This window comes from Chaetodon auriga, chromosome 23 (genome assembly GCF_051107435.1).
Source record: "Chaetodon auriga isolate fChaAug3 chromosome 23, fChaAug3.hap1, whole genome shotgun sequence".
In the NCBI taxonomy this organism is placed as follows: Eukaryota; Metazoa; Chordata; class Actinopteri; order Chaetodontiformes; family Chaetodontidae; genus Chaetodon; species Chaetodon auriga.
Window position 1 is genome coordinate 18,033,288 of NC_135096.1, and position 24,071 is coordinate 18,057,358.

The 24,071-nt window shown below is 46.9% G+C and overlaps 1 protein-coding gene across 6 annotated transcripts; it reads left to right on the plus strand.

The window, feature by feature from the left end:
- The first annotated feature begins 425 nt into the window (after positions 1-425).
- On the plus strand, positions 426-22,636 carry nhsl1a (NHS-like 1a). Of its 6 annotated transcripts, none has more exons than XM_076723246.1 (11): positions 6,606-6,994; positions 9,220-9,330; positions 10,358-10,497; positions 11,503-11,577; positions 12,899-13,133; positions 13,756-13,887; positions 14,003-14,379; positions 14,471-18,860; positions 19,722-19,809; positions 19,911-19,943; positions 20,358-20,491. In XM_076723246.1, the coding sequence occupies exons 1-10, from the start codon at positions 6,937-6,939 to the stop codon at positions 19,933-19,935; spliced, it is 5,631 nt and encodes a 1,876-aa protein (XP_076579361.1). In that variant the 5' UTR covers positions 6,606-6,936; the 3' UTR covers positions 19,936-19,943; positions 20,358-20,491. The 6 variants fall into 6 exon arrangements, with proteins under 6 accessions (XP_076579359.1, XP_076579358.1, XP_076579361.1 ...); XM_076723245.1 differs by having other exon boundaries at positions 6,607-6,994; positions 19,911-19,964; positions 20,358-20,471; XM_076723244.1 differs by lacking the exons at positions 6,606-6,994; positions 19,911-19,943 and adding an exon at positions 426-497 and having other exon boundaries at positions 20,358-22,636.
- The last annotated feature ends 1,435 nt before the right edge of the window (positions 22,637-24,071 follow it).

Genomic DNA, 24,071 nt, shown 5'->3' on the forward strand with positions numbered 1-24,071 from the left:
AATAGCTTATAGACGCAAGAACGATGAAATAAACATAATTTGCATCGAGATGAACCAGTTTACAATATCAGTATCATTATTACCATTAAAACTGAATGAGCAAATATAACTAATATTCCCCAATAATTCAAGTTAATTTTATTTTGACCCATAAATTGATGATTCATTTGGATATTTTACAGCAGCTGACAGCTTTGTTTCCTGCTGAAGAGCGACAAGTAAAATCTGTAGTCTGTTATGTAACAACATTATGCAGCGTTAAACCCAGACGGAATATTTTACAGATGATTCATATACTGCTGAATAACTGGATTAGTGTGTGTGTGTGTGTGTGTGTGTGTGTGTGTGTGTGTGTGTGTGTGTGTATCCAGGGCATGCTAAGGTGATTAATGAAGCTATTTTTGTCTGGAGAGGCAAATGTCTGCTGTGGAGGGAAGAGAGCAGACAAGAGGACTCCATCTCCCATCACCCACCTCAGCATCACATCATTCAGTCAGGTCTGTGTGTGTGTGTGTGTGTGTGTGTGTGTGTGTGTGTGTGTGTGTGTGTGTGCGTGTGTGTGTGCATGCATGCATGCATGCATGTGTGTGTATGAGTGAACATGTGTGTGGGACTTCTCGTCCTTCTCATGCAGCTGTGTGATTGGCTGCTGGGGAAATACTTTGTTGGTCAGTCGCTGTGATCAACACAGAGTCCATTCACTCCAATACTGTACTCAAGTACATATTTGAGGTACTTGTACTTTTAGAAATTCCATTTTATTCAACTTAATACAATACTCCACTACATCTCAGAGGCAAAACAGTTCTTTTTAAAGGTCGGAATACTTCTTGCACCACTGTGTGTGGGGTGTGGGGGTGGGGGGGTGTGATGGGGGAGGGGAAGTTGGGGTCGAGCGAGGATTGGTTTGAGGAGAGAGAGAGAGAGAGAGAGAGGAAGGAGGGGGCTTTTATTGTGGAGGAACGAGACAGAGGGAGAGCGAGGAAGGAATCTGTGTTTGAACTTGTGTTTTCAGCCTTTGTTGCTGAGATTCACTTTCATATACACACACACACACACACACACACACACACACACACACACACACAGACACACTGACATCGAGCAACGGCGGGCGAGCGAGGACGACATGCTCTGCTTAAAAGGTGAGAGAGACGATGCACACAAAGTTTCCAGTGAGGAATTTAGGAGAAATGCTGCAGATGGAAGAGTGTGTGTGCACTTGTACTGAATGTGTGTGTGCTGCCAAAAATTTCACCGAGCTTCTGAAGACTCCACCAGCTGTGTGCGTGTGTGTGTGAATGTGTGTGTGTGTGTGTGTGTGTGTGTGTGTGTGTGTGTACTCAGATGTAGGTCATTTTGTCCGCTAGCTGTCAGGACTCTGTTAACACACACACACACACACACACACACACTGTTATCTCCATAACCTTTTCTTTTGTGTGTGTGTGTGTGTGTGTGTGTGTGTGTGTGTGTTTGTGTGTGTGTTGTCAGCAAGAAAGGGGGTCGAGCGAGCTTTATTTTGAGCAGAGGGAGAGAGATTAATGGAGGCGAAGTGTGCACTGGATTTAGTATTTTCCAGATTACAGCTGCTGCTGTCCTTTGTGCTTTCTTTCTGCACCGTTACTATGGTTACAACTGCTTGTACTGGTACTAGTACTTCACTTCTTGTAGTACTGCTGTTGCCGCTGCAGCTCAAATGGTTCCTGTGATATTTTGTGTTGAAATTGAATCTTTGTGGCTCGTGGCAAAAGTGGAAGCTTTGGGTCTGGAGGCATGAGGCATTCTTTGGTTTGACACGTGTGTGTGCGCGCGTGTCTGTGTGTGTGTGTGTGTGTGTGCGCGCGTGTCTCTGTGTGTGTGTGTGTGTGTGTGTGTGTGTGTGTGTGTGTGTGTCTCAGTAATCACTGCTGGCCTGTTGAGGCAGGCTGAAACATCCCATTCAGCTTCCAAAACACAGCTGTTCCCCTGCGACGCAGACACACACTGATGTTGACTGAATGGATCAACATCACAATCAGCAGCTTTGGAGACGATTCGTCCTGGATGGAAACACAGACGCTGCACCTTTAATGTCACAATCGCTTCAGACATCGACGTGATTCATTGCTGCTTTCTTTTTGTAGCTTGAATTTGCTTTTAATTGCACAGTTAGAGGCTTTATTTGTCCCCTCGCTCGGAGGATCCACGCAGAGAACATCCGTCTTCTCTCTGTTATTCACACCAGTTCATCCTCTTTTCTTCAGTCATCATGAGGTGAACGCTGATAAATGCAGAAGAGTGAGTACACAGCAGTTTTCCTCTTTCTTCTTCGCCCTCAACAGAACTTTGACTTCACTAGAAGAACCAAATCAAAGCCATCAGAGGACACAGAGGCTGGAGGTTGATGGGACTTTGTGTGTTGGTCAGGTGACCACGTCATGACTCTGCACACTGAACTAATGAGCCCATCATTAAATCAGCGTGACGGGAAACTCAAACCATTTCCTCTCTGCCTGCAGACGCTTTTTCACACTTTTCTGAACTGATTTTGTGTGTTTCTCTGCCTCTGGAGCGACCGAGGTCCACTGACTTGCTCGCTCTGGAGCTCTCAGCTGAACCACGAGCGGCTCGCAGGCTCGTCCATCCCGAGATGAGATCGTGGAGATCGAGGTCGCGAGCGGGACGGTTTTCTTCTTCTTCCATAAATGATGACAGAGCCGATGAAACATAGTTTGAAGGTTCAGTCTGGTGTCATTCTGTCTCTGACTTCCTGTTTGTGCCTCTCTAAGCTTATTGGTTCACACTCAACACCTGGATCTTTGAAAACACCTGACAGATTTACAGTTTAACGTGTTTTAAAGCTTTTTTATTTCCTCAGACAGCTGCAGCTTTTATCAGACAGTCTGAGGAAACAGAGTGTTTGTTGGGACTATTTTCAGCAGCAGATGAATCATTTCTGGATAGTAAAGGAAGCTCAGAGGAAGAAGACTCATCATCATCAGTGTTCTCTGATTCTGTGATCTGAATGTAGAATTAGCCAGTTTGACACAGAAGCGCAGCATCAAGCAACATGTGGTGCGCTGAGGTAAATACCTGTGCCTCTCAGGCCATCTGCAGACCTGGATAATCCCTGTTAGAAGATTAGAGCCGGAGAGAGGAGACGAAACACACAACGCACGTCTCACTTGAAGGAGCATCGCGTCCACTGTTGTTTGGCTTCATGTTTGGTGGTGACAGGTCTGAGGTTTTTATCGTGAAGGAATGAGAAGAAGCTGCTGAAAGTTTGACTCGTGGCTGACTGAAAAACATTTGGCATGATCGATGTCCTGAAGCTGTTCCACAGATTTTCGAGCCGAATCTGATGGAAAAGTTTGAGATTTTCTGTAAGAATCGTTTATGAAAGGCGGAACACATTTTTTGTGGAGAACTTTAACATTTTTGAGCTTTTGAACAATGTTTGTGCTTTTATTGTGAAGGTTCTGGAAGTGTGAGGCTTTTTCTGAGGGACTGAAGTTTGTCGTGTTGCTCTGAACTGGACCACTGAATCTTCAGTGTCTTTACTTTGAAAAATGTCATTTGTTCATTTATTTTGAAGCCGTCTGAGATTGTGACGAAGAGTGAGAAAAGCACGAATTCGACTTTGAAGGATCGAAGTGTTGATTTTGCTGAATATTTTCTATGGAAAGAACGTTTTTGGAAGGGCTGAATGCTTTATTGTGAAGTTGAATTAAAAAGTAAAAAACAGACACCAGGAGCTTTTATGATGAAAGGTTGGAAGTTCTTTGAGGCTTTTATTGTGAAAAGATGGTTCCAGAGGAACTAGTTTTTATCGTGCTCATCGTGTCCGATCTGTCCTGAGGGCGCAGCCGGACATCAAACAGCCAATCAGGTGCCAGGATGATTTCATACGTAGAGTGTCTGGGCGGCGAGGGGCCGGGACCCGGCGTGGCGCGCTGCTGGAACACGAGTCCTGATGAAGAGTGTGATGAGCTTCTTCCACGCAAGATGGCTGCCCTGCAGCCCAAGACGGAGGGCAGCCTGCGCCGCCGCCTTCTCAGTGCCAAGATCCACCAGCACCACGATGCCATCTTGGGGATGAATGCAAGTGGCGCCAACAGGCTGGGGACGCCCACGGGTGACAGAAAGCCCCTCCCACCTCACCTTCAGTATCCAGGCAGCAGCACCTGGCACCACCGACAGCACCTCCCACCTCGCCCTCATATCCACCCGTCTCTTTCTCCGGAGGCTCATGGGAAGCTTTTCCTCGCTCCAGAAGCTTATGGGAAACCGAACCCGACCTCTCCACCCCTTCATCTGCCACGCTCCACCTGCCCAGTCCTCGCCCAGCGGAGCCGAACAGGCTCGTGCCCCCCGACCCCGGAGCCCCGTCCCGGCTACACCCTGCCCGTCCCCTCGCCTCTCAGCGCCCCGCCCTCCTTCAGGGAGCCGGAGGCACCGCCGCAGTACCGCTACCGGCCCAGCAGGCCTCACCGGACCGGCATCTTCTGCTTCCGACCACGCCGAGGGAGGAGTGCTGGGCTGGAGGCCACACAAACCACGCCCCTTCTACACAGAGGTACTGCTAGGAATTATGGGTAGTATGGTCTTTGTCGTGGACTGTTGGCATATAGTAACTAGACTAGAACATTTACTTCTTCTTGTGCCCAAGTGACCCCCCTGGTCTGGTTTTAGCCTACCTGGCTAACCCAGCAGGTCCTGTTTGGTCCCAAATGTTCCCAGCTACCAAACATTGGCTCGGTTTGGTCTGGAACGGTTCTAGCTAGCCTGCTTTGGTACTATTTGGTCGCGAAGGGCCCCCAGTGGGCCGACTTTGGCTCCGTTTGGTCCACAGTGAGTCCTGCTTTTGTTCTGTTTGGACCTTTAAGTTTCTGGCCCAGTTTGGTTCCTACTCGTTCCAGCTGGCCTGGTTTCGTTCTGGTTGCTGTTTTTTTGCCTCGTTAAGTCCAAATATCTGCTGTGAAAACAGCCTGTTAGCCTGGTTTGTCCTGGTTTGGTCCAGTTTGAACAATTCTTCTTCTTCATTTGTAAATCAGAACACAGCTCCTTTCTGCCTGCAGATCTCTTCTGATAACTCCAATACACGTCTGATCAATAATGTATCGCAGCTCCACTTAGATATTATTCTCAGATAACATGCAAAACCACACACACACACACACACACACACACACACACACACACACACACACACACACACTCTCTCAGACAGAAACACAAACACTCTGACTCTCCATGTTCTCCCTTAATTAACTCCCCTGTGTGTATAATCTGTGTGTGTGCGTGTGTGTGTGCGTGTGTGTGTGAGCAGGGATTAGCTGCAGCTCCATACGCTAGGCTAATGGCTAATTCCTGTAATAACAGATGAACAGGCTTTGCCATGCGACAGCTGCTACCTGTTAGCTTCAGCCGCTGCTGGTTGACTGGGTCCATAAATGAGTCCACTCAGAACCTGAAGCGGTTTGACTTGGTAGGTCCGGGTTTTGGACCACAGTGTCATAAGATCCTGATGATCCTGGTCAGGCAGGAAGTCCCGCCCCTCTTTTTTCTGGTTGGACTTCAAAGAAACAGACCTTGTTCCTGCTCAGAGTTCAGAGTTGAACATATTCTGACTATATATACACGCTGTGACATGATGATAGCGTGGCCTACTTACTGACTAATTAATTAAACTAATTAAAACAGTTGAGAGGTGACGACAGGCCGACAGACGGACGGACAGACAGACAGGCTGTCAGGCATGAAGACAGAAGTAATTAGCTGCTCCGCTGGCCCAGATAGTTGGCACACTTACAGACTGGAACTGTCCCAGTTTGAGACTGATGATGAAGGTGAGGATGAAGGTGATCTGTGCATTAACATAAATGTTGCTGTCAGTTCAGAAGTCCTCAGCCTCTGTTGAACGATGATGCCAGAAATCCGGCATCATCCAGCTGAAACACGATGTTTGCTGAGCTCCAGGACAGCAGACATTTTCACTGGAGACGTGTCTCAGGACGTCCACCATGAAAGACGAAAATCAGCTGAAATGTGACGGCCTGACAGCTGCTTCCTGTCTGTCCCATCACACTGCAGTATGCTGTGTGTTATATTATTATCTTTGGTTCTTCTGAAGGACCCTGCTGAGCTCATCAAGGACCATTTGATCTTTCCCTCAAAGACCTCTGGTAGCTTATCAAGGACCTGTGGAACCACCTCAAAGACCCTCTTTAAAGGTCCCTAGTGTCCCCCCCAGGCCTTTGCAGACCTCCTCAAAGACCTTTCGTACCTTATCAAGCACCCCTTACATATCCTCAAGGACCTCTGGTACTTCCCAGGGATCCATGGAGGCACGCCAGGACCTGGTCTGTCCCTCACCTTGGTCCTGTCTCTGCAAACAGTGAGAGAGGCTGAAATGTCCTCGCTCAGTTTAGTCCTCACAAAGACAGAAACTCAAGAACACAGAGAAACACGGCGATGACAGTGAACACACAGAATAAAAGATGAACAGCCTCACATTTAAAGCACGCACACACACACACACACGCACACACACACACACACACACACACACACACACACACACACACACAATTTCAATGGTCTTTCTTCATCTCCCTTCATCTTCAAAGCATCATGTTTGGTGTGTGTGTTAATGCAGCATTTGTGGGTAACCTTCATCACCTGGCGACACACATGAAGGACACACACGTGTGCTGGCTTCCTGCCAAAAATGGTGTGTGTGTGTGTGTGTGTGTGTGTGTGTGTGTGTGTGTGTGTATGTGTGGGGGTGTGTGTGTGAGAGAAAGAAAAAGAGAGCGAGCGAGGGGCGAGTGAGATAGAGAGAGCGGTGGGAGGAGAGTGGAGCTGCATTACTGCTGCTGCTCTGTCTGCTGCAGCCTCAGGAGTGTGTGTGTGTCCACTGTGCGTGTGTGTGTGAGTGTGTGTGGCGTCGTTATGGTTCTGATCGGAGCGGCGATCAAATCCGTCCTCAAATATCTCAACAAGAGCAGAGGTGAGTGTGTGTGTGTGTGTGTGTGTGTGTGTGTGTGTGTGTGTGTGTGTGTGTGTGTGTGTCTGTCTGTCTGTCTGTCTGTCTGTCTGTCTGTCTGTGTCAGTGTGTGTGTGTGTGTTATATTCATGTTCTTGTGTGTCGGTGATGATGAACTGATTTCAGATCTGCGATGTTGGGTGAGAGAGCATCACTTGTGTGTTTGTAGAGAGAGTATGATAGTTCTCTAAAAATGACCTCATAACATGCAGCTCTCTGATTGGCTGTCAGGTGTTAAAATCAATCGTAGTTCAGGTCAGCCACGCTTCCAAATCAGGGCTCGGGGGTGTGTTAAGCTGCAGGTAACCATAGCAACAATACAGGTAAATGACTCAAGGATCCCAGGAACCTCCTCAAGGACCATAAACCCCCCAGTGACCTCCAGAACCCAATCAAGGACCATTTGAATCTCTTCAGGGACTTTAAGAAGTCTCTCCAGGACCCTTGGGACCTCCACATGGACTACTTGAACCTTTGGTACTTCTCAAGGACCCCTAGAACCTATTCAATGACCTCCTCAAGGACCCTTTAATTTTCTGTACTCAGTTCAAGGACCCCTACATCCCCCTCAAGGACCCTGGGAAGCTTCCCCAGGGCCTCTGGTACCATTTCAAGGGCCCCTGGGATTCTGGAGACCCTCAGCGTTCTTAGGAACCTCCTCAAGGACTCTCAGACACCTCCAGAAGAGACTGTAAACCAAATTAACCACAGTGACCGAAAACTCTGCTCTCTGATTGGCTGGCGGGTGGCAGTTAGAATCATCTCCCTGCCCGTTTACGTGAAAAGCATAAAAATGTTTGAGTGAAACGTGTGATGATTGTTTGCAGCGATTCGATTGATTGTCACAAAAATCTCAAAAAAATTGTGAACGGAGCTCAAAGCCTCTGTCTGGACTCAAGTTACTTTATATTATTCAAACCACAAACAGTTCACTCCCGTCATTATTGGGCTAAATCAGCTTTTTGATAGCTAGCATTTGTTAAAGACTGCTGCAGGTTTAGGTGATGACTCTGTAACTCATGGAAGCTGCAATCTGAAAAACCGTCTGTAACTCCCAAACATTTCCGCTCTTCATGCACAGTTTATGTGTGAACGTGGAGAAACGTGGCGAAACGTGGCGAAACGTGGCGAAACGTGGCGCTCGCCGTGCGGCCTGGCTTCAGATTTTTTTGAAAGCGCAGCGAACGCTGACCAAAAGTCTTGGCTCTCTGTCATCTGAGCTCTCAACCTTCGGTCGGCAGCACAGTTCATTCATCAGCGTCTGCGAGCGTCCAGGAGGCCGAAATGTCGACATCAGAGTTCATATTAGTCCAAATGAAAGTCATTATTAACATAAGGTGACGTGGAAAAAATCAACATTTTATATGTCAGGAGGAGCGATGAATGAGTGAATTAAACCTGATGGAGGCTCTGCATGATTTCTCTGTGTGTCATTGTCTTTCAGTATCTCAGACTTCATGCGGTCTTTAAAGTTGCTTTTAAAGCATTTAAATAGTCTCTAATTGAAGTCATTGCAGGTCATTGGTGGACTGTCTGCCGTGTTTGTTCCTTCACTGAGCGGCGTGGGTGTTGAGCTGTGCTGTTTGTTGTCTGAGTGGTTTCATCAGTAACTGGAGACTTCATGATTAAATCCTCTGTGATGTGACAAACTGGGCTCAAATGTCTGTTTAAGTAAATTAGTTGTTTGCATTTATATATCAGCTGCTGTCACCTCTGCTCCACGTCAGCGTCCTTGAGGGAGACGCCGAACCCCACATTTCTTCTCATGTGGGGAAGAATTGGACAAAAATGTCTTCCAGGTGACTGCAGTGTGTTTCATTTCTGCTAATCACTGAGAGCTTGAAATATCTCAGAGCTGAAGCCTCTGAAGTGCTGAAGACTGAGCCGTTAACTTCACACCTGTCCACGAAATACCACAGCGAATCAATCTGCTGCTCCTTCAGAATAAAAGCCCTCTGGTACTGAGTGTGTCCCGGGTCACCTTGAGGAGTGCTGAGAGCTGCAACACTGATCATCACTTCTGTGTGTGTGTGTGTGTGTGTGTGTGTGTGTGTGTGTGTGTTTGTGTGTATGTGTGTGTGTGTGTGTGTGTGTGTGTGTGTGTGTGTGTGTGTGCTGGAACTAGATTAAACACAGAAACCAGTCACACACACTGAACTGTGCTGCACTCTGTGTCTCCCTCTCTGCAGCAGGGGACGCAGACAGGAAGTGGTCTGTTCACTACACTACCCAGAAGCCCCAGAACAGTCTGATCTTCATCCCTGGAAAAAGGCGAGCCGGCAGCGCTGATGATGTGCAAGGTCAGAGGTCAACAGGGAACAACACCTGTGCTGATAATCCCGTCCTGCTGCCACAAACACTCACCAGAGCAACAAATGCAGATTAATCCACCGCTGAAAGTAGTCCCCAGCAAACGCACTCTGTCCTCCTGTTTGTTTGATAAAAAGCTGCAGTGACTGACTGAAACTAAACATTAATGAGGCTTTTTTCTGAGGATTTAGATCTTCAGGAGGAACCAATGAGCTTAGAGCTGAGAGCCACAGACAGGAAGTCAGACGGTACCGAGAGACGCACTGACACTTTGTTGGTTTGGCTCACAGAATAATGGCAGATACAAGTGTCACTGAAGTACTGACCTTTACTTGTAACAGAGTATTTCTACACTGTGGTATGTCAACTTCAGTAAAAGATCTGAGTATTTCAGCACGTCACTGAATAAAACCACATTTTGTGGGTTTTATTGCAGCTGCTGCTGCACAAATCGTGTGTTTACACATCGGATATTTGCTCAGGAAACAGAGACTTTAAAGCTCTTATTTTGGTGACTTTAGCGTCTCTAACTGATGAATTCGATTATTGAATACTGAGAGCAGATTGCAGAGAGCTGCAGCACACACACACACACACACACACACACACACACACAGTGCTGCAGACTGCATCACAGCAGCTGCAGTGCTACATGTCACAGACAAAGGACCTCCTTTCATCTCAACTGCACCGACTGTGAAGCCGAATTTCTACTTGATCGATCGATTTAGAGGAACCAGGCTGACATGTTTTCAGCTGATCTATTGATTAACTGCACTTTAACGAATAAACATCACAATGATGTGCTTTTATTGAGATGTTTTTGCCCAAAATAATCACAAAATTGGCTGGATTATTGATTGATGAATTGATCGATAGCCTGTCGTTAGATGATTTTTTTGGTTATTTGCTGTGTGAGCGTCTTTACTGTCTCATGTTGCTTCTGTTCTCTCATGGATGTATGAATGTGTGTGTGTGTGTGTGTGTGTGTGTGTGTGTGTGTGTGTGTGTGTATAGCATGTAACGGGCTGACTCAGCATGGCTACAGCCTACCAGGCAGCTCTCAGCCCCGCCCACAGAGCCTGTCCTCTTCTGGGCTCAACCAATCAGAGGGCAGCAGAGCACGCAGCAGGTGGAGGGACAAAAGCAGGAAGATGGTTAGTGACACACACACACACACACACACACACACGCACACATGATATTAATATGGGCACAGTGTTGTGAATATTAATGAGTCTGAAACAACTGCAGTACAGCAAATACAAATACCTCCTTCATAGAGGACACTTGTGTGTGATGCACCAGCAGGAGAAGTATTCATATTCAAATACACTTAAAGTATTAAACATGAAAGTGCTCATGTATTTTTAAACATTTTTTTCTGGTTTATTTCTCTAAAGGACTCGGAGAATTTTAGTATAGGTTTGCAGAACAGGGAAATACTCATGTAAAGTACAAGTACCTTAAAACTGTATTCAAGTGAAGTACTTGAATAATAGTTTTAGTTACATTCCACCTCTGCATGTAAGACAGCTGCCACAGGTTCATTATTATTACTGCTGCTGATACACAACCAGTGTTCAATAAAAGTACAAATACCACACTGTTACAAGTACAAGTACAAGTCCTCCATGAATCGATTGATTCTGAAAATATCTGGAACCATCAAATGATTTGAAACGACTAATTGTTTCAGCTGTTCTTGTATGAACTGTTGGGAAGTTTAATTTAAGACAAAGCATCATGTTTTCTAAACTCTTCACATGTTTTGTGTGTGAAAATGAATCATTTGCAAAGTAACTAAAGCTGTCGGATGAATGTAATGAAGTAAAAAGTACATCTTCCCTCTGACGTGTCGTGGAGTCGAAGCAGACAGCAGAAAGAAAAAACTGGACTGTTCAAACCAGATAAGCTCACTTTAATTGAGGACTTGCTCTAATCCAGCTGGATGTCGTCTGATCTGCTTGGATCCGGTTCTGGTCTGGTTTGAACTCCCTGCATTAGAGGAGAGTCACGTTGTTTTACTGCCATCTGCTGTTCAAACTGAAGTACTGCGGTTATTAAACCGCTGTGCGTCTCCTCCCTCCTGCTCTCTCACTTATATCGTTTCATTCTTCTTCTTCTGTTTTATCCTCTCTGCTGTTCCTCCCTCCTCTCAGAGGTCCAGAGTCCTGGACTTTCTCTCTCGCTCCTGTTTTTCAGTTTGTTTCAGGTTTTCAGTTTGGAGGAGAAAGGTAAACTTGGATCAAAGTAGACTAAAGTAGACTAGATCAGAATTAACTAGACTAAACTAGAGTACTGTCCTGGTCACACCCAACCAGACTTTATTAGATTCTGCTGGGGTTAAACTATGTACTACAGTTAAAGTTAAGATTCTGTGGGGTTAAACCAGACCCTGACATGAGATGCTGATGGGGCCAAACTAGAATCAGGCAGGACCAGCATCTCTGGGGACTGAACTTGAGCGTTTAACTGAAACTAAACTGGAGTTATACTCTACTGGGATTAATGCAACCATGTAAAACCAGATGACACTGCGGTTAAATTAAACTTTATCAGCGTTAATCCAGACTCCAGTGGGTTAAACCAGACTCGGTGAGATTAAATACATTTGGCAGTTTGATATAGCGAGTTAAATAAACCTGACTCTGTCTGGGTTGGACTATACTGTGGTTACGATCATCTTGAACTGGGGTTTAACCGAACCATAAACCACAAAATTTGCCTCCACTGCAGTTTAACTGGATTTAACTGGGGTGAAATTTAACTCTATGGGGTTTAACACGCCTCCTTAATTCTAAACTGGACTCTACTGAAGATTACATCAGATTCTGTCTTGAGGTGAGGTTAGACAAGGCTTTGCTGAAGTTAAACTTGACCCTATCAGGTTCCATGAGATGCTGGACAGGTTTTTCTAGAGCTAAGAAACGGTCCTGTGTTCATCCAGACTTAATCTGTCTTAGATTTGTCTCTGCTGTAGTTAAAGCAGAGTCCACTGTGGTTAAACCTAACTCTACAGATCACAGACTCTGCTCAACACTCTCAGGCTGAGTTAAATCTACTAAATTAAGTTAAATTCAGCTGCAGGAGGGTTTAATCCAACCCCACTGCGGTAGATTTGACTCCACTGCAGCTCAACTGAACCTACTGGGTAAAACTTGAATCTACCAGGTTAAACCAGGCTCAAGAGATTACAACAGATTCTATCCAGCGAGTCTGGGATTGAAATTGAATCTCACAAAATAAGTCTCATCTGAAATTAAACCTGAGTTTTTAAATTTAACCTTCGAGGCTAGGTTCTAATTTAGCTCTGATTGGGGTTAAATTTGGCATGTTAAACTGTCCTGGGTTTAAATTAGACCCTTTTGCAGTTAGACTTTAAATCTGAGGCACCAGTTTTAAACCACAGTCAGCACTTTAGTGGAGGCTCCACTCGGTTTAAACTCATCATTTCAGGCTTAGTTAGACTGCAAGATAGCGAAAAGAACGTGCATGTTAACAGTGTGTGTGTGGGTGTGGGTGTGTGTGTGTGTGTGTGTGTGTGTGTGTATTCAGTCTTCAGCTTTCTCAGATGAAGATGAGAGGTTCATCTTGAATAACACTCGACCTCTGACTCCACTGGTCCTCAACCCCGTCCACCCCGCCTCCGGCTGGAACGTCCTGGCCCCCGCCTATGAGCCAGCGCTCGATGTGGAGATGGAGCTAACCCCCCGACTTCCAACCCCGGAGGAGAGGATGAGGCAGCAGGCTGAGGCGGTTGCAGCTGATGTAGTCCCCATCAATATAACAGGTAGGTGACTGGACCCTGATCCAGATTTGAATATTAAGGACTCTTAAACTTGAGATTTGACATGAGACTAATCTCAGACTTGAAGTTTGATGTGGACTTGATACTCAACTCACACCTAAGAACCAATTCAGGATCTTCATTTGAATCAGGAGTCTAAACTCAACTCACGCTGGACTTGACTTGAATTTGAGATTCAATTTATTCTTGAAACTTGATTTTTCTTGAACTCTCACTTGAGACTAGGCTTAAAGTTGGTGCTTGATTTAGACTAGAGACTCAATAAGACTTGTGGCATGACTTGGATTTGAGACTCAACTCAGACTTGACACTTGACCTGGGCTTGGGATTTGACTCAGACTTGGATTACATTCTGACTTGAATCTCTACTTGAAGTTAGAACTCAACTCATAATTGAGCTTTGACTCAGACTTTGGACTTAAGCCTGTCTTCAAACTTGAGTCTAGACTTGAAACTTGAACCCAGCACAGGACTTGGAGCTTTAGTCGGATTGAGAATCAACACAGATTCAGGCTTTTAAACTGACAGAATCTCTTTTTCGATAAATTCATGAACTTCGAGAGGTTTCTTTTATTCCTGCGTTTGTTGTGTTTTCTCCCCTCAGGAGAGAGTTTTGATCGTCAGGCCAGTTTTCGAAGAGTGGCTTCCAACACTGACTCGTTATCCCGGCGATCCCGTAACCTGAGCCGCCGTAAGACAGTTACTGGGATACCTGGTGATGTCAACCGCAAGCTGGGTATAAGCTCCATCACTTCCTCTTCCATTCACGTCCCTTCTCACAGCTCTCCATCACTCAATGTCTTCCTCTTCTTTTCCTTTATCTCCTCTGTTCTGAACTTCTGTCTCTCCAGACTCACCGTCAGTCCCTTCAGTTCCTCCTGATCAGTTCCCCACCGTGGGTCGACCTGCCTCCTGCGCCTCTACCCACCAGCAGGAGAACAAAGGGGAGGAGATGGAAGACAAGGACAAGGGAGAAGTCAGTGAGAAGGGCCACTTATCAGCAAGGAGGATCCGAGCCCCTAAAGGACAGGGGATGTCCAGCCTCATGGCCTCCCTGACCTCCTCCTCACCTGTCAGCACCTGTCATGACCGCTCTTCATCCTGCTGCTCTTCCTCCTCAGAGGTCCACAGCCTCCCACGTCTGGCAACCAACTCCTCTCTGAACTCTGAGGCCAGCTGTAACAGCGCCTCCTACAGGACACTCAGTGCCTCCTCATCTTGTTGCCAGGTCAGTTGAGGAGAACTCATTGTCACAAGTAGATCAGAAATTAAAACAAAGTAAAAATATTCTGTCTTCCTGTTTTCTTCTCCACATGCAGGATTTGCAGGGTTTCCCCAGCGACCTCCAGCCCCTGCTGCTCTTTGACCCCACTGCCAGAGTCATCCCCCAGTCTCCTTCCTCCTCCTCTTCTTCTTTTCCTTCCTCTCCCATTACCTCCTCTCTGCCGGGCACACCCAGTCGTGCCCTGCAATCAGAGTGGTCTTACCCCAGTGATAAGCTCCTGAACGATGCTGGCCAACATCACGGTTCCTCTTCCTCCTCCCACTACCTCTCCTCCTCCTCCATTGCAAACTCAGAGTCACAGTTTAGCTACCAGGCTCTGGATGACCAGACCTCCAGACAACAGAACAACCAGTGCTCCCACAGTGGTGACTCCTATAATGGGGAGACGTGGAGCTACCAGCCTCTTTCCCCCACCTCCAGTGTCCTCAGCAGCCAGACCGGCGGTGACTGGAATAGCATCACCCAGGAGATGGGATGTGTTTCTGAGGAAGGTTGGAACTGTGAGCCCCTGCTCTCCTCCGGTCGCTCTTCTCCCGCTCACACTGACAGCAACTCCTTGTGTTCAGAGAAAATGACCTCCTCTCCCTTGCTAAGCCGGGAGAAGAGGAAGTGCAGCACCTCCTCCTCCTCTCGCACCATCACCCGCAGCATCTCCCTCCGCAAGTCCAAGCGCCCCCCTCCTCCACCATTACGTTCTGACTCTCTGAGGCGCCGTCCCGGTCGCAACAAACCCTTCCGCTCCTCCTCCAGTCCCCGTCTAGAGCGGAGCCCCTGTCTGGAGCCCACCACCCAGAGGACGTCCACGTTGTCTCCTCAGACCTTCCATGATCCCTGGGTGCCCAGGAGCAACACCAAAAGGCGCCAGAGTGGCTTTAACTGCGGGACAGTCACTACCTTTGAACCTTTAAGTCTGGACTGCCAGACGGCAACTTCCGTTGAGTATCCTCCTTCGGAGCACCTCCCACCGAGACGTGGCCACTCCCACACCCACGTCTTCACCCCTGGGTCTCCAGGCTCAGAGGAGGAGGGGCTGAGATTTACTCCCAACACCCAACCAGCTGCCTCCTCCGTGGCTGGGCTCCAGCGCCTTGCTTCACCCTCCAGTGGTTACTCCAGCCAATCTAACACCCCCACTCCTGGTACTCCTGTTTCTTCCCCCCTCACCCCCTCCTCCCCTCTTGCAGCGAGCCCTGGAGCCTTCTCCCTCCCCCCAACTTCCCCCTTCTCCTATTTACACCCCTCTTCCTCCCCCCTGTCCCCTGTCGTCACCTCTCTGCCCAGGATGAGGTCTCGGGGTGAAGGGAGGCCAAAGCCACCAGTGCCAGAGAGGAAGTCGTCACTCTTCTCCTCCCTCTCCTCCTCATTTTCCTCCACCTCCTCCCTGTCCTCCTGTACCTCCTCAGACTCCTCTGCCAAGTATTCTCTTCTCCCTCCTCCACCTCCTCCTCCTCCTCTACCAGAATGCTCCTCGCCTTTGCCTCCTGTCTTCTACTCCGCCATTCACAAGTCTCCTCCTTCTGCGCCTCCCCTTTCTCAGCCATGCATGCCTACTCCTTCTTCTATCAACAAACTCTCAGCTGCTCCTCCTCCTCCTCCACCTTCCTCACTTCCCCCTCCCCCTCCCCCGCCTCCGCCACCTCCTCCTCCTCCTCTCCCACCTTCATCCCTCCCTACTCCTCCTCCTCTCCCACCTTCCTGCCGGCCTCCTCCTCCCCCCTATTCCTATGCCATCAGGCATACCTCCAATCATGCTCTGGTGTCCTCCATGGCATCATTGACCAACTTCCCTTGTCCTTCAACTACCCCGCTTCCATCCCCTTCAAAACTCCCAGAATTGCCAATCGCTCACCTTCCCCCTCCACCACCACCACCTCCTCTTCCTCCTCTGCCTACTTTCCCCACATCCCCCATCGCCCCACTCCCCCCAGCAGACCATGGCAGTTCTCCAAAACTTTGTATTAAAGTGGCCACGACCCCCTACCCCATGGTCACAGCCCAGGCTTTGCAGGGTGTCAAGCTTCGCTCTGTCAAGAACCAGGAGGGCCTCACTAGCATCGAGCTAGCCAGTTTTGCTACTGTTGATGCTGCACTCCACTGCCAAGACGACAGATTGTCAGCTAATGCTAACCATGCTAATACTCTCCATGATCTACCAAGAAAAGAATCTCACCCAGACAGTGCTGTGTTGGCTCATGCTAATCATGATAGCTTGGCCAACACTGATGCTAAACGAGATGGAGCTGGATCACAAAATGCTGTCTGTCATATTGGTAGCAATGAAGCTCATATGACCAGTGATTTAATGAGTAATGCTAGCCCTCATAGCCCAGCCAACGCTGATGCTCAGCTGCCTGAATGCAAATTACATCATGGCTTCTGCAACCAAACAAAAAGTGACGTCAGGACACCCAATGATGAGTCATCTTATACTCATTGTCAGAACCTACAAGGCATTGTTGCTAACCCAGCTAACCAGAGTTGCTCTGAGTGTAAGATGACCAATGGTGAAACTCAAGACATCGAGTACAATGAAGGAGAGAACGAAGATTCAGACATGTATGCTACACTGGCAAACAATCCAGTCTCCAGTCCTGATAGTCCCTGGGGCAAAGTGTCTCATGGTAAAAACAAAAACCACATCAACACAACTCTCCGATATCCTTCTTTGCTACAACAACAGGTCACAGATATAGTGTTAGCAGATGCTAAGCTAACTGAGCCTGCAGAAAAACTGGAAAACACTGAGGATGGTTGCCACACAGATTCTTCATACTGGACCCTCTCTGGAACAAAACAAGAGTCTCACAAAGAAAGTAGAATAAAACTGTCAGAGAGCAAAGTTGAAGTCAGTATAAATGACAAGAATAATTCAGAAATGCATGGTCACAGTGCAGCCAAAGGAGATTCCGGAGCATATAGTGATTTAAAACATAGTAATAGAGTCTGTAAGACAGGTAGCCCCAGGAAGCTCGGCTCCCCAGAGAAGCCAATCCTGCCAAAGAAGCCTGATCTTTGCATTCTGGGTCTCAAGGCATCATCTGAGGCCAGACAAGGACTAGATGGGTGGAAGAGCAATGGACAAATGACAGCACCTCTTCCTGGGCAAAACAGTCAATCACAGCTTCCTGCTGACTCTTTCTGCACTCCTCTCCACACACATCTGACCCATAATACACCTTCACCAAAGCACTTGATGTGCAAAGAAGCTTTACCTGCACACTCAGTGAATGATGCGTCTTTGTCTGTAAACACAACACCCGCTGGCATCACCACACACTCACCTGTCAGCTCCCCTCAGAGGCAGAAGCCACCAATTTTGCACAAGAAGCCAGATCTCTCATTGACCTCACCCAAAACCGTGAAACCACTCTTTGCATCTAGAAATACACTGGAAGCATCCAAAGGCACCACTGGGACCTTTGACACCCTTGGGGTCACTGGTACTTCACTGACTCAAAGCACCACAGGGACCAATAGCACCTTAGGGACTATGGGCACCTCTGGAATCTTGGATACTGTAAGGGCTGACAACACTTTAAATGGGACCATGGGTACCTTGGAGAACTGTGGTACCTCAGGAACTTGGGACACAATGGGGACCAGTAGCATCTTAGGGCCCATGGGGATCCATGGGAACTGTGGCCCCTCTGGAATTATGGGTATCTCAGGCACCAGTGGTATCAGAGGGACCTCAGACACTATGAGTGAGACCATGACTACTTTGGAGAACTGTGGTACCTCAGGAACATGTGGAATCTCTGAGATCTGTCGCACCTTTGGGAATTCAGAGGCCCATGGAGCTACTTGCACCCAGACGGGGGGCATTCAACCTGGAACAACCGAACCCTGCTCAGCCGTGGTCACCAGGACAAGACTTTATAAGGATGACGGGAAAACATTTTATAAGAGGCAAATGAGGTCATCACTAGCTGAAGATGAGGAGGATGAGGAGAGGGTGGAAGAGCGTGGGATAAAGACGGTGATGATGATGCCATCCACCACAAGGAAAAAAGACAAAGCAAGGAAGAGGAGGAAGAGGAGGGCAGGAAGGCAACTGCTAATGATGTCATCAGCAATGGAGCCTTCCCCTTCTTCATCATCATCATCATCATCTTCATCTTCATCTTCATCCTCATCTGGAGATGAACAAGATGTGGTGAAAGAGGGAACAATGCAAATGAGCGCGAGGATGATGACGACGAGAGTATGTGATCAAGACACCAGTGACTCGGAGAGCTCCTGTGCTCTGATTGGTCAGAGCAAGTACTCCCTCAGCAGCGCGCTGTCCACTGACAGTCTGCGGGGGGAGCTGTCGCTTCCAGACCTGCTGATAGAGGAACCAGAGGAAAAAGAGGAAGCGAAGAGTAAGGAAGGATCAGAAAGGAGAAGGCAGGAGATGAAAGAGGCCAGGGGACCTCCAGATGGTAAGATGTCACATCTCGATTGTTGCTCCTCAGTGACATTGTCGTGTCGGACGTGTTGGGAAGCTTTTGGCTGCAGAGACAGTTCTGGCATTTATAGGGCTGCTAGATTTGACGAGAGTCTGACTGAGTCATTCACTTCTCCGATCACTGCGGTGTAGTGGCGGTTTCTTTAAGCTTGTATTCTATTTCAGGTTCAGTGAAAGACACCAGCTCAGGTTGGTGAATGAGATAATGTTAGAACATTTAAGAGTGTTTACCTTTGCATGAATTTCAGGATGATTGGTCAGCAGATGTCACTGGTTCTTACCAGTGATTGTCGCTCTACACAGTTTACGTTGACATCAGATGTTAAATTTACCTATATGTCTGTTCTCGTCTTTCCATGCAGTTTATGAGACACGCAGCAAGTGCGTCTGAACTCAGTACCACACACACAGATTAGTGGATCTCTTCCCAGCTCGTCCCTCCAAACATTTTCGTCTTGTTTTTATTCATTGATGAAGGCGTCAACAGATTTCCTCATAGCTTTTTTCATCATCAATTACTTTTTCTCCACTGCCCACTTAAAAACCCTATTTGGGCCAGTGCTACCCTGCAGTCCCAGCATGCTGGATGTCAGACAAGCTGCAGGCAGATGCTTTTTAGTCAGTACAGCCATTATAATAAATGTAGGTACATGTAATGCGGCTTTTGTATGTGTTTGAAAACAAGCTGTGAGCGGAGGCAGCTGTTCTGGAAAGTGAGATACGTGGTCCAGTTCTGTCAGAAAACTGCTGAATTACAGACTCCCTTTTATTCTAATTCATGTGTGACTGAAAGTAAAAATGCCAGTTTCAATTTTCTCTTTGTTTGTCTCACCAGCTGATTTGTTCGTCAGCGTTTCGGCAGATCAGCTGTTTGTCTCTGGTCGACCACGAACCACAGAGGATCTGTTCACTGTCATCCACAGGTACGAACACACAAACGCACAACAGCGCTGCTGCTGTAAACAACCAATCACCCATCTTCTCACATGTCTGCTCGATTCCTCCCTCTGCTTCTGTGGAGCAGTGCAGTTTGGGAAGGCACGGCGTGAAAGCTCTGGTAGGTGGGGTTTGACCGCAGGTAAAGCCTGTGATTGGCTACTGAATGTGTAATAGATGCAGTTCTTGACCCTGTGTAGGTTTAACCAGATAAACTAGCACTGATAGCCCGTTAAGTTCCTTGGTTGCGTAGCTTTTCGAACTGTCCCAGAAATAGGAATCTCTTGTACCCTCAGTGGCAGCTTTCTGTCCCCTTGTTACCAAACTCTAATCTTTGTTTCCCGAATAGTAAGCTTCTTCCTTGCTCTGTAACTAAGTTGCCTCCATCCTCCTTCTTCCTGGACTCAGGTGCTTCTAGTTTTCCGGCCTCTACCTCTTCCCACCTTCCCAACTTTATTTGTTTTGTGGTCACTTCCACAGCAGAATGGTGCAAAGTCTTTTGCTAATGTGATTGGTCTTTTTCTGTCTGTCTCAGGTCTAAGAAAAAGATGCTAGGAAGAAGGGATTCTGAAGATGAAGGACATCTTATCTCGTCTTCCTCTTCCTCCTCCTCCCCTTCGGTCACCCCCACTGATCTCCCGCCTAGCCAGGCGCGACCCGCGGCTCTCAAAAGTCAAAGATCAGCGAGGAGCGAAAGCTTTAAGGCTCTCTTGCTGAGGAAAGGTAGTCGCTCTGATTCGTCTTCTCGAATCTCAGCTGTTGAGCGGCTTCGCGTAGTTGGTTCGCCTGCGACACCTGCCGACCACCAGAGGGCGTCATCACCACCGCCAGACCAAGTCAAAGCCACCTCGGACACGTACGATATCAATGCCCACCTGACTCTGGACGTTCCAGTGTCTCCCACATCTCTGTGCACTCAGAACTTCTCCATGACGCTCAGATGGAGGCGAAGGGATCTGATGCACAGTCACCTCCTCCTCACCTCGTCCTCCTCTTCTCCCTTCTTCTTCCTCTCCTCCCCCTGTATGCGACCTCGCTCCCTCACTCCTCCCTGCTCTGCCAGCCGGCGTTTTGCCGCTCGCTGCCGCCTCTACGCCGCCCCCATGACTGCCATCTTTGAAGCAGAAAGCGAGGAGGAGGAAGAAGAAGAGGTTGACGAGGTTTTTATCGAGTCTCCAGGAACCCAACAAGAACTGAGCCAGAGATTGGTTGAGACTTCGTGATGGATAGACAAAGTTTATGGACGCAGCTTGGACCAGGTGGGAAGTAGATGAAACGTATCCCTGTGAGTCTTTGCCCCGTACTCAATCTCAGATTTTAGAGGTCACAGACAGTCCGACCTGAATGTGACGACGTCGGGGTCTTCTGCAGGTCAGGTTTAAAACTGTTCACTGTTGCACTGCCTCAGCAAACCGGACTGGACTGAACCGGACTGGACTACACTGGACTGGACTGCCTGGCGGCCTGGAGCACTCTGATAAAGGACATGTCTTCAGGAGCCACACACACACACACACTGACGCGACGAAAACTACAGAAGCCTGGAAAGGACAATGCGTGGAATTAGCCCTCGTGCTTTTTCTCACGAATGCAGAGTCACAATCTCAAGACAACAAACAATAATTTCCTTTTGATCCCAAAAAATAATTCCAGTTCTTGTACTTAAACTCAAATTATCTTGCGATTTTGTCTTTTGCTTGATTTAGTTTGTCGTTTTTTACAGCTTGCATAGATAACAAACATACGTTCTTATTTCTTCGTTGCTTTAAATGCTCTGTTGTCTCGCACGAGTAAGAAAAATCGAAATCCACATCCACGTACGTCCAACTTCTCTCTGGCTTACTGTAGCAAACACAACCTTTGACCAAAGAGGACGTGGAATTATTTCACTTGGAGATCTTGACATAAAAAGCTTGTTTTGATTGAGATCACAGAGTAAATGTTATTATTATAATCACAATATAGGATAAAGTGTTTAAGCTGTCGTGTTTTAAAGCTTCACACCACCTCATAATGACTGAGAGAAACCTTGATCATAACATTTCATTTGTGATTTCTGCGCATTCTTATGACATCTAAACTAATATACCAATCGTTTCTTTACACTTCCTCACATTAAATCAGTCACAGGTAACCTGATTCTGATCATTAGTTTTAGGTCAGGTGGATCAAAACGTCGTCCTGAACAAAGTGAAACGAGCTGAATATATTTATTACTATTGTGATTTCACGCTGAGCTGTTTTTGATTCTTCTTCACTGGAAATATTTTAATGTTTTATTTTGACTCAACATGATTTAACAGTCCCATTTTTTATGTTATTACAGGATAATTAATAAGGTTGTCTGGTACTGTAAATAATCCTGTTTCCTCTTCATCTCTCATCCTGTTATCTTGTTTTTGTTGCTTCTGCTGGATCTTCACCTCTTTTCTGTTGCATTTATTTCACCTTCAATCTCCATCTTCATGAGTCATGGCGCCTCGACGAAGTAGCAGATAGTAAGAAGATGTAAGAGTCAGAAAGATGATGAACTTTGAATTTAGGAACTTAAATATCTTCTCTGTGCGAATGTAAGAGGTTCAGATTTACTCTATTAACCAGAAAGTGTAAAGAATTTAACTGGAAACCTGGAAGTATGGAGACAGAAGGAAAGATTAGCAGGAGAAAATGGAAAACTGAATGAAAAGAGTATTTGTGTGTCTGGAGAGAAAAGAGAAAGATGGAAGTGGAAACACTGAGATGTAAATACAGCAAAGTGTATGAATCTGAGCAGACAGAGAAATGGAAGCAATAAAGGACAAACCGATTTATTCATTTCATTTCTTGTCTGTTTTATTTTGAAGCAAGAAGACCAATAAACTGCAATAACACATATGAAAGTCAGAAATTCTAAACAAGAAGGGAAATCTTGACCAATGAAGGTGAGCCGGGAGCTTCGCTGAAACAGGAAACGAACTGATTCCACCTCAAGGTCCACTTACGACATTTTTCCAGAGCTTCCAGTCTAATCTCACAGTTTGCTCAGGAGCTCTTTTGGTTTGTAGTACTTTTAGGTGGTGTTGGAAGAAGTATTTAGATCCTTTACTTGGGTAAAAATACCAATACAAGTACGGTTTAGCAGTAAAATGCTGCTCAAACGTTGATGCATCAGTATTAATGCTCTGATACTATAATGCAGAAGAGGATCAGGGTCAGAGGAGACGTTTTACAGCACAGCCAGTACTTTTACTGCTTGAAGCTGAGAATACTTGCATGATATGTGATAGTAGTATTTTTGCGTTAATGAACCAGAACTTAAGTATCCAAATACTACTTTCCAACATTCTGCTCACATTCCAGTTATTGAAGTCAAAGCAGCTGTTTTCCATCAGCGCGAGAGGACGAAACGCTTGCTGTGATTGGTCAGGCCAGAGGACAAACATGTCACTCAGCTTCAGTTTCTACTGCTCAGCTGCTCTTAAAGGTCAGTGTGGCTGATGAAGGTCACCGTCTGTCACGGTGCTGTTCGCATCTCTAACCACTGAGTGGCGCTCTGAGTCAATTCTGGTGTTCCATCAAGTTCAGAATCATTAAATCACTGCTCCTGTTCCCTGAACTCTGACGGTCAGGTGTTGTTTATTTCAGTCCAGACTGGGTGTGTTGTTTGCATGCATGGTTCTGAGGAGTTTCCACAGGTTTGAAGGGTTCTGGAAAAGATTTCAGGGGCCTTTGATAAGGTTCACATGGTCATTGGGGACGTCCCCAAGGTTCATCAGGTTCTGAAGTATTTTGCAGAGGATTTCAGGCATCTTTAATGAGGTGTCAGAAGTTCAAGGGTCCCGTTAAGAGTTCCATAGACATGAAGAGGTGTTCCAAAGGTTCTGAGGCGGTTTCAGACATTACTGAGAATGTTTTCAAGGACCAGTGTGTTTGTGAAGAGATTTCAGGGGCCCTTGGAGAGGTTTATGTGGTTAAAGGTGTTGAGTTTGTTGAGAGGGTTTGTAGATTTAGGTTTGATGGGATCTTCTTCCAGAGGTTGTGATTAGTTTCCAAAGGTTCTAATGAAGGTCTGAAGGGTCCTTGAACAAAGTTTACGGGGTTCTTTGGGATGCCTCAAAGGTTCTTGGGGAGGTTCCAGATGTTTGTGTAGATGGTCCAGAAGCCCTGAGGAGGTTGCAGAAGCTCTAGTCTTCATGGAGGCTTTAGAACTCCTTTACGTGTCAACAAGGAGGTTATGATAGTTCCAGATGCTGTTCCTGGGGTTTTTGAG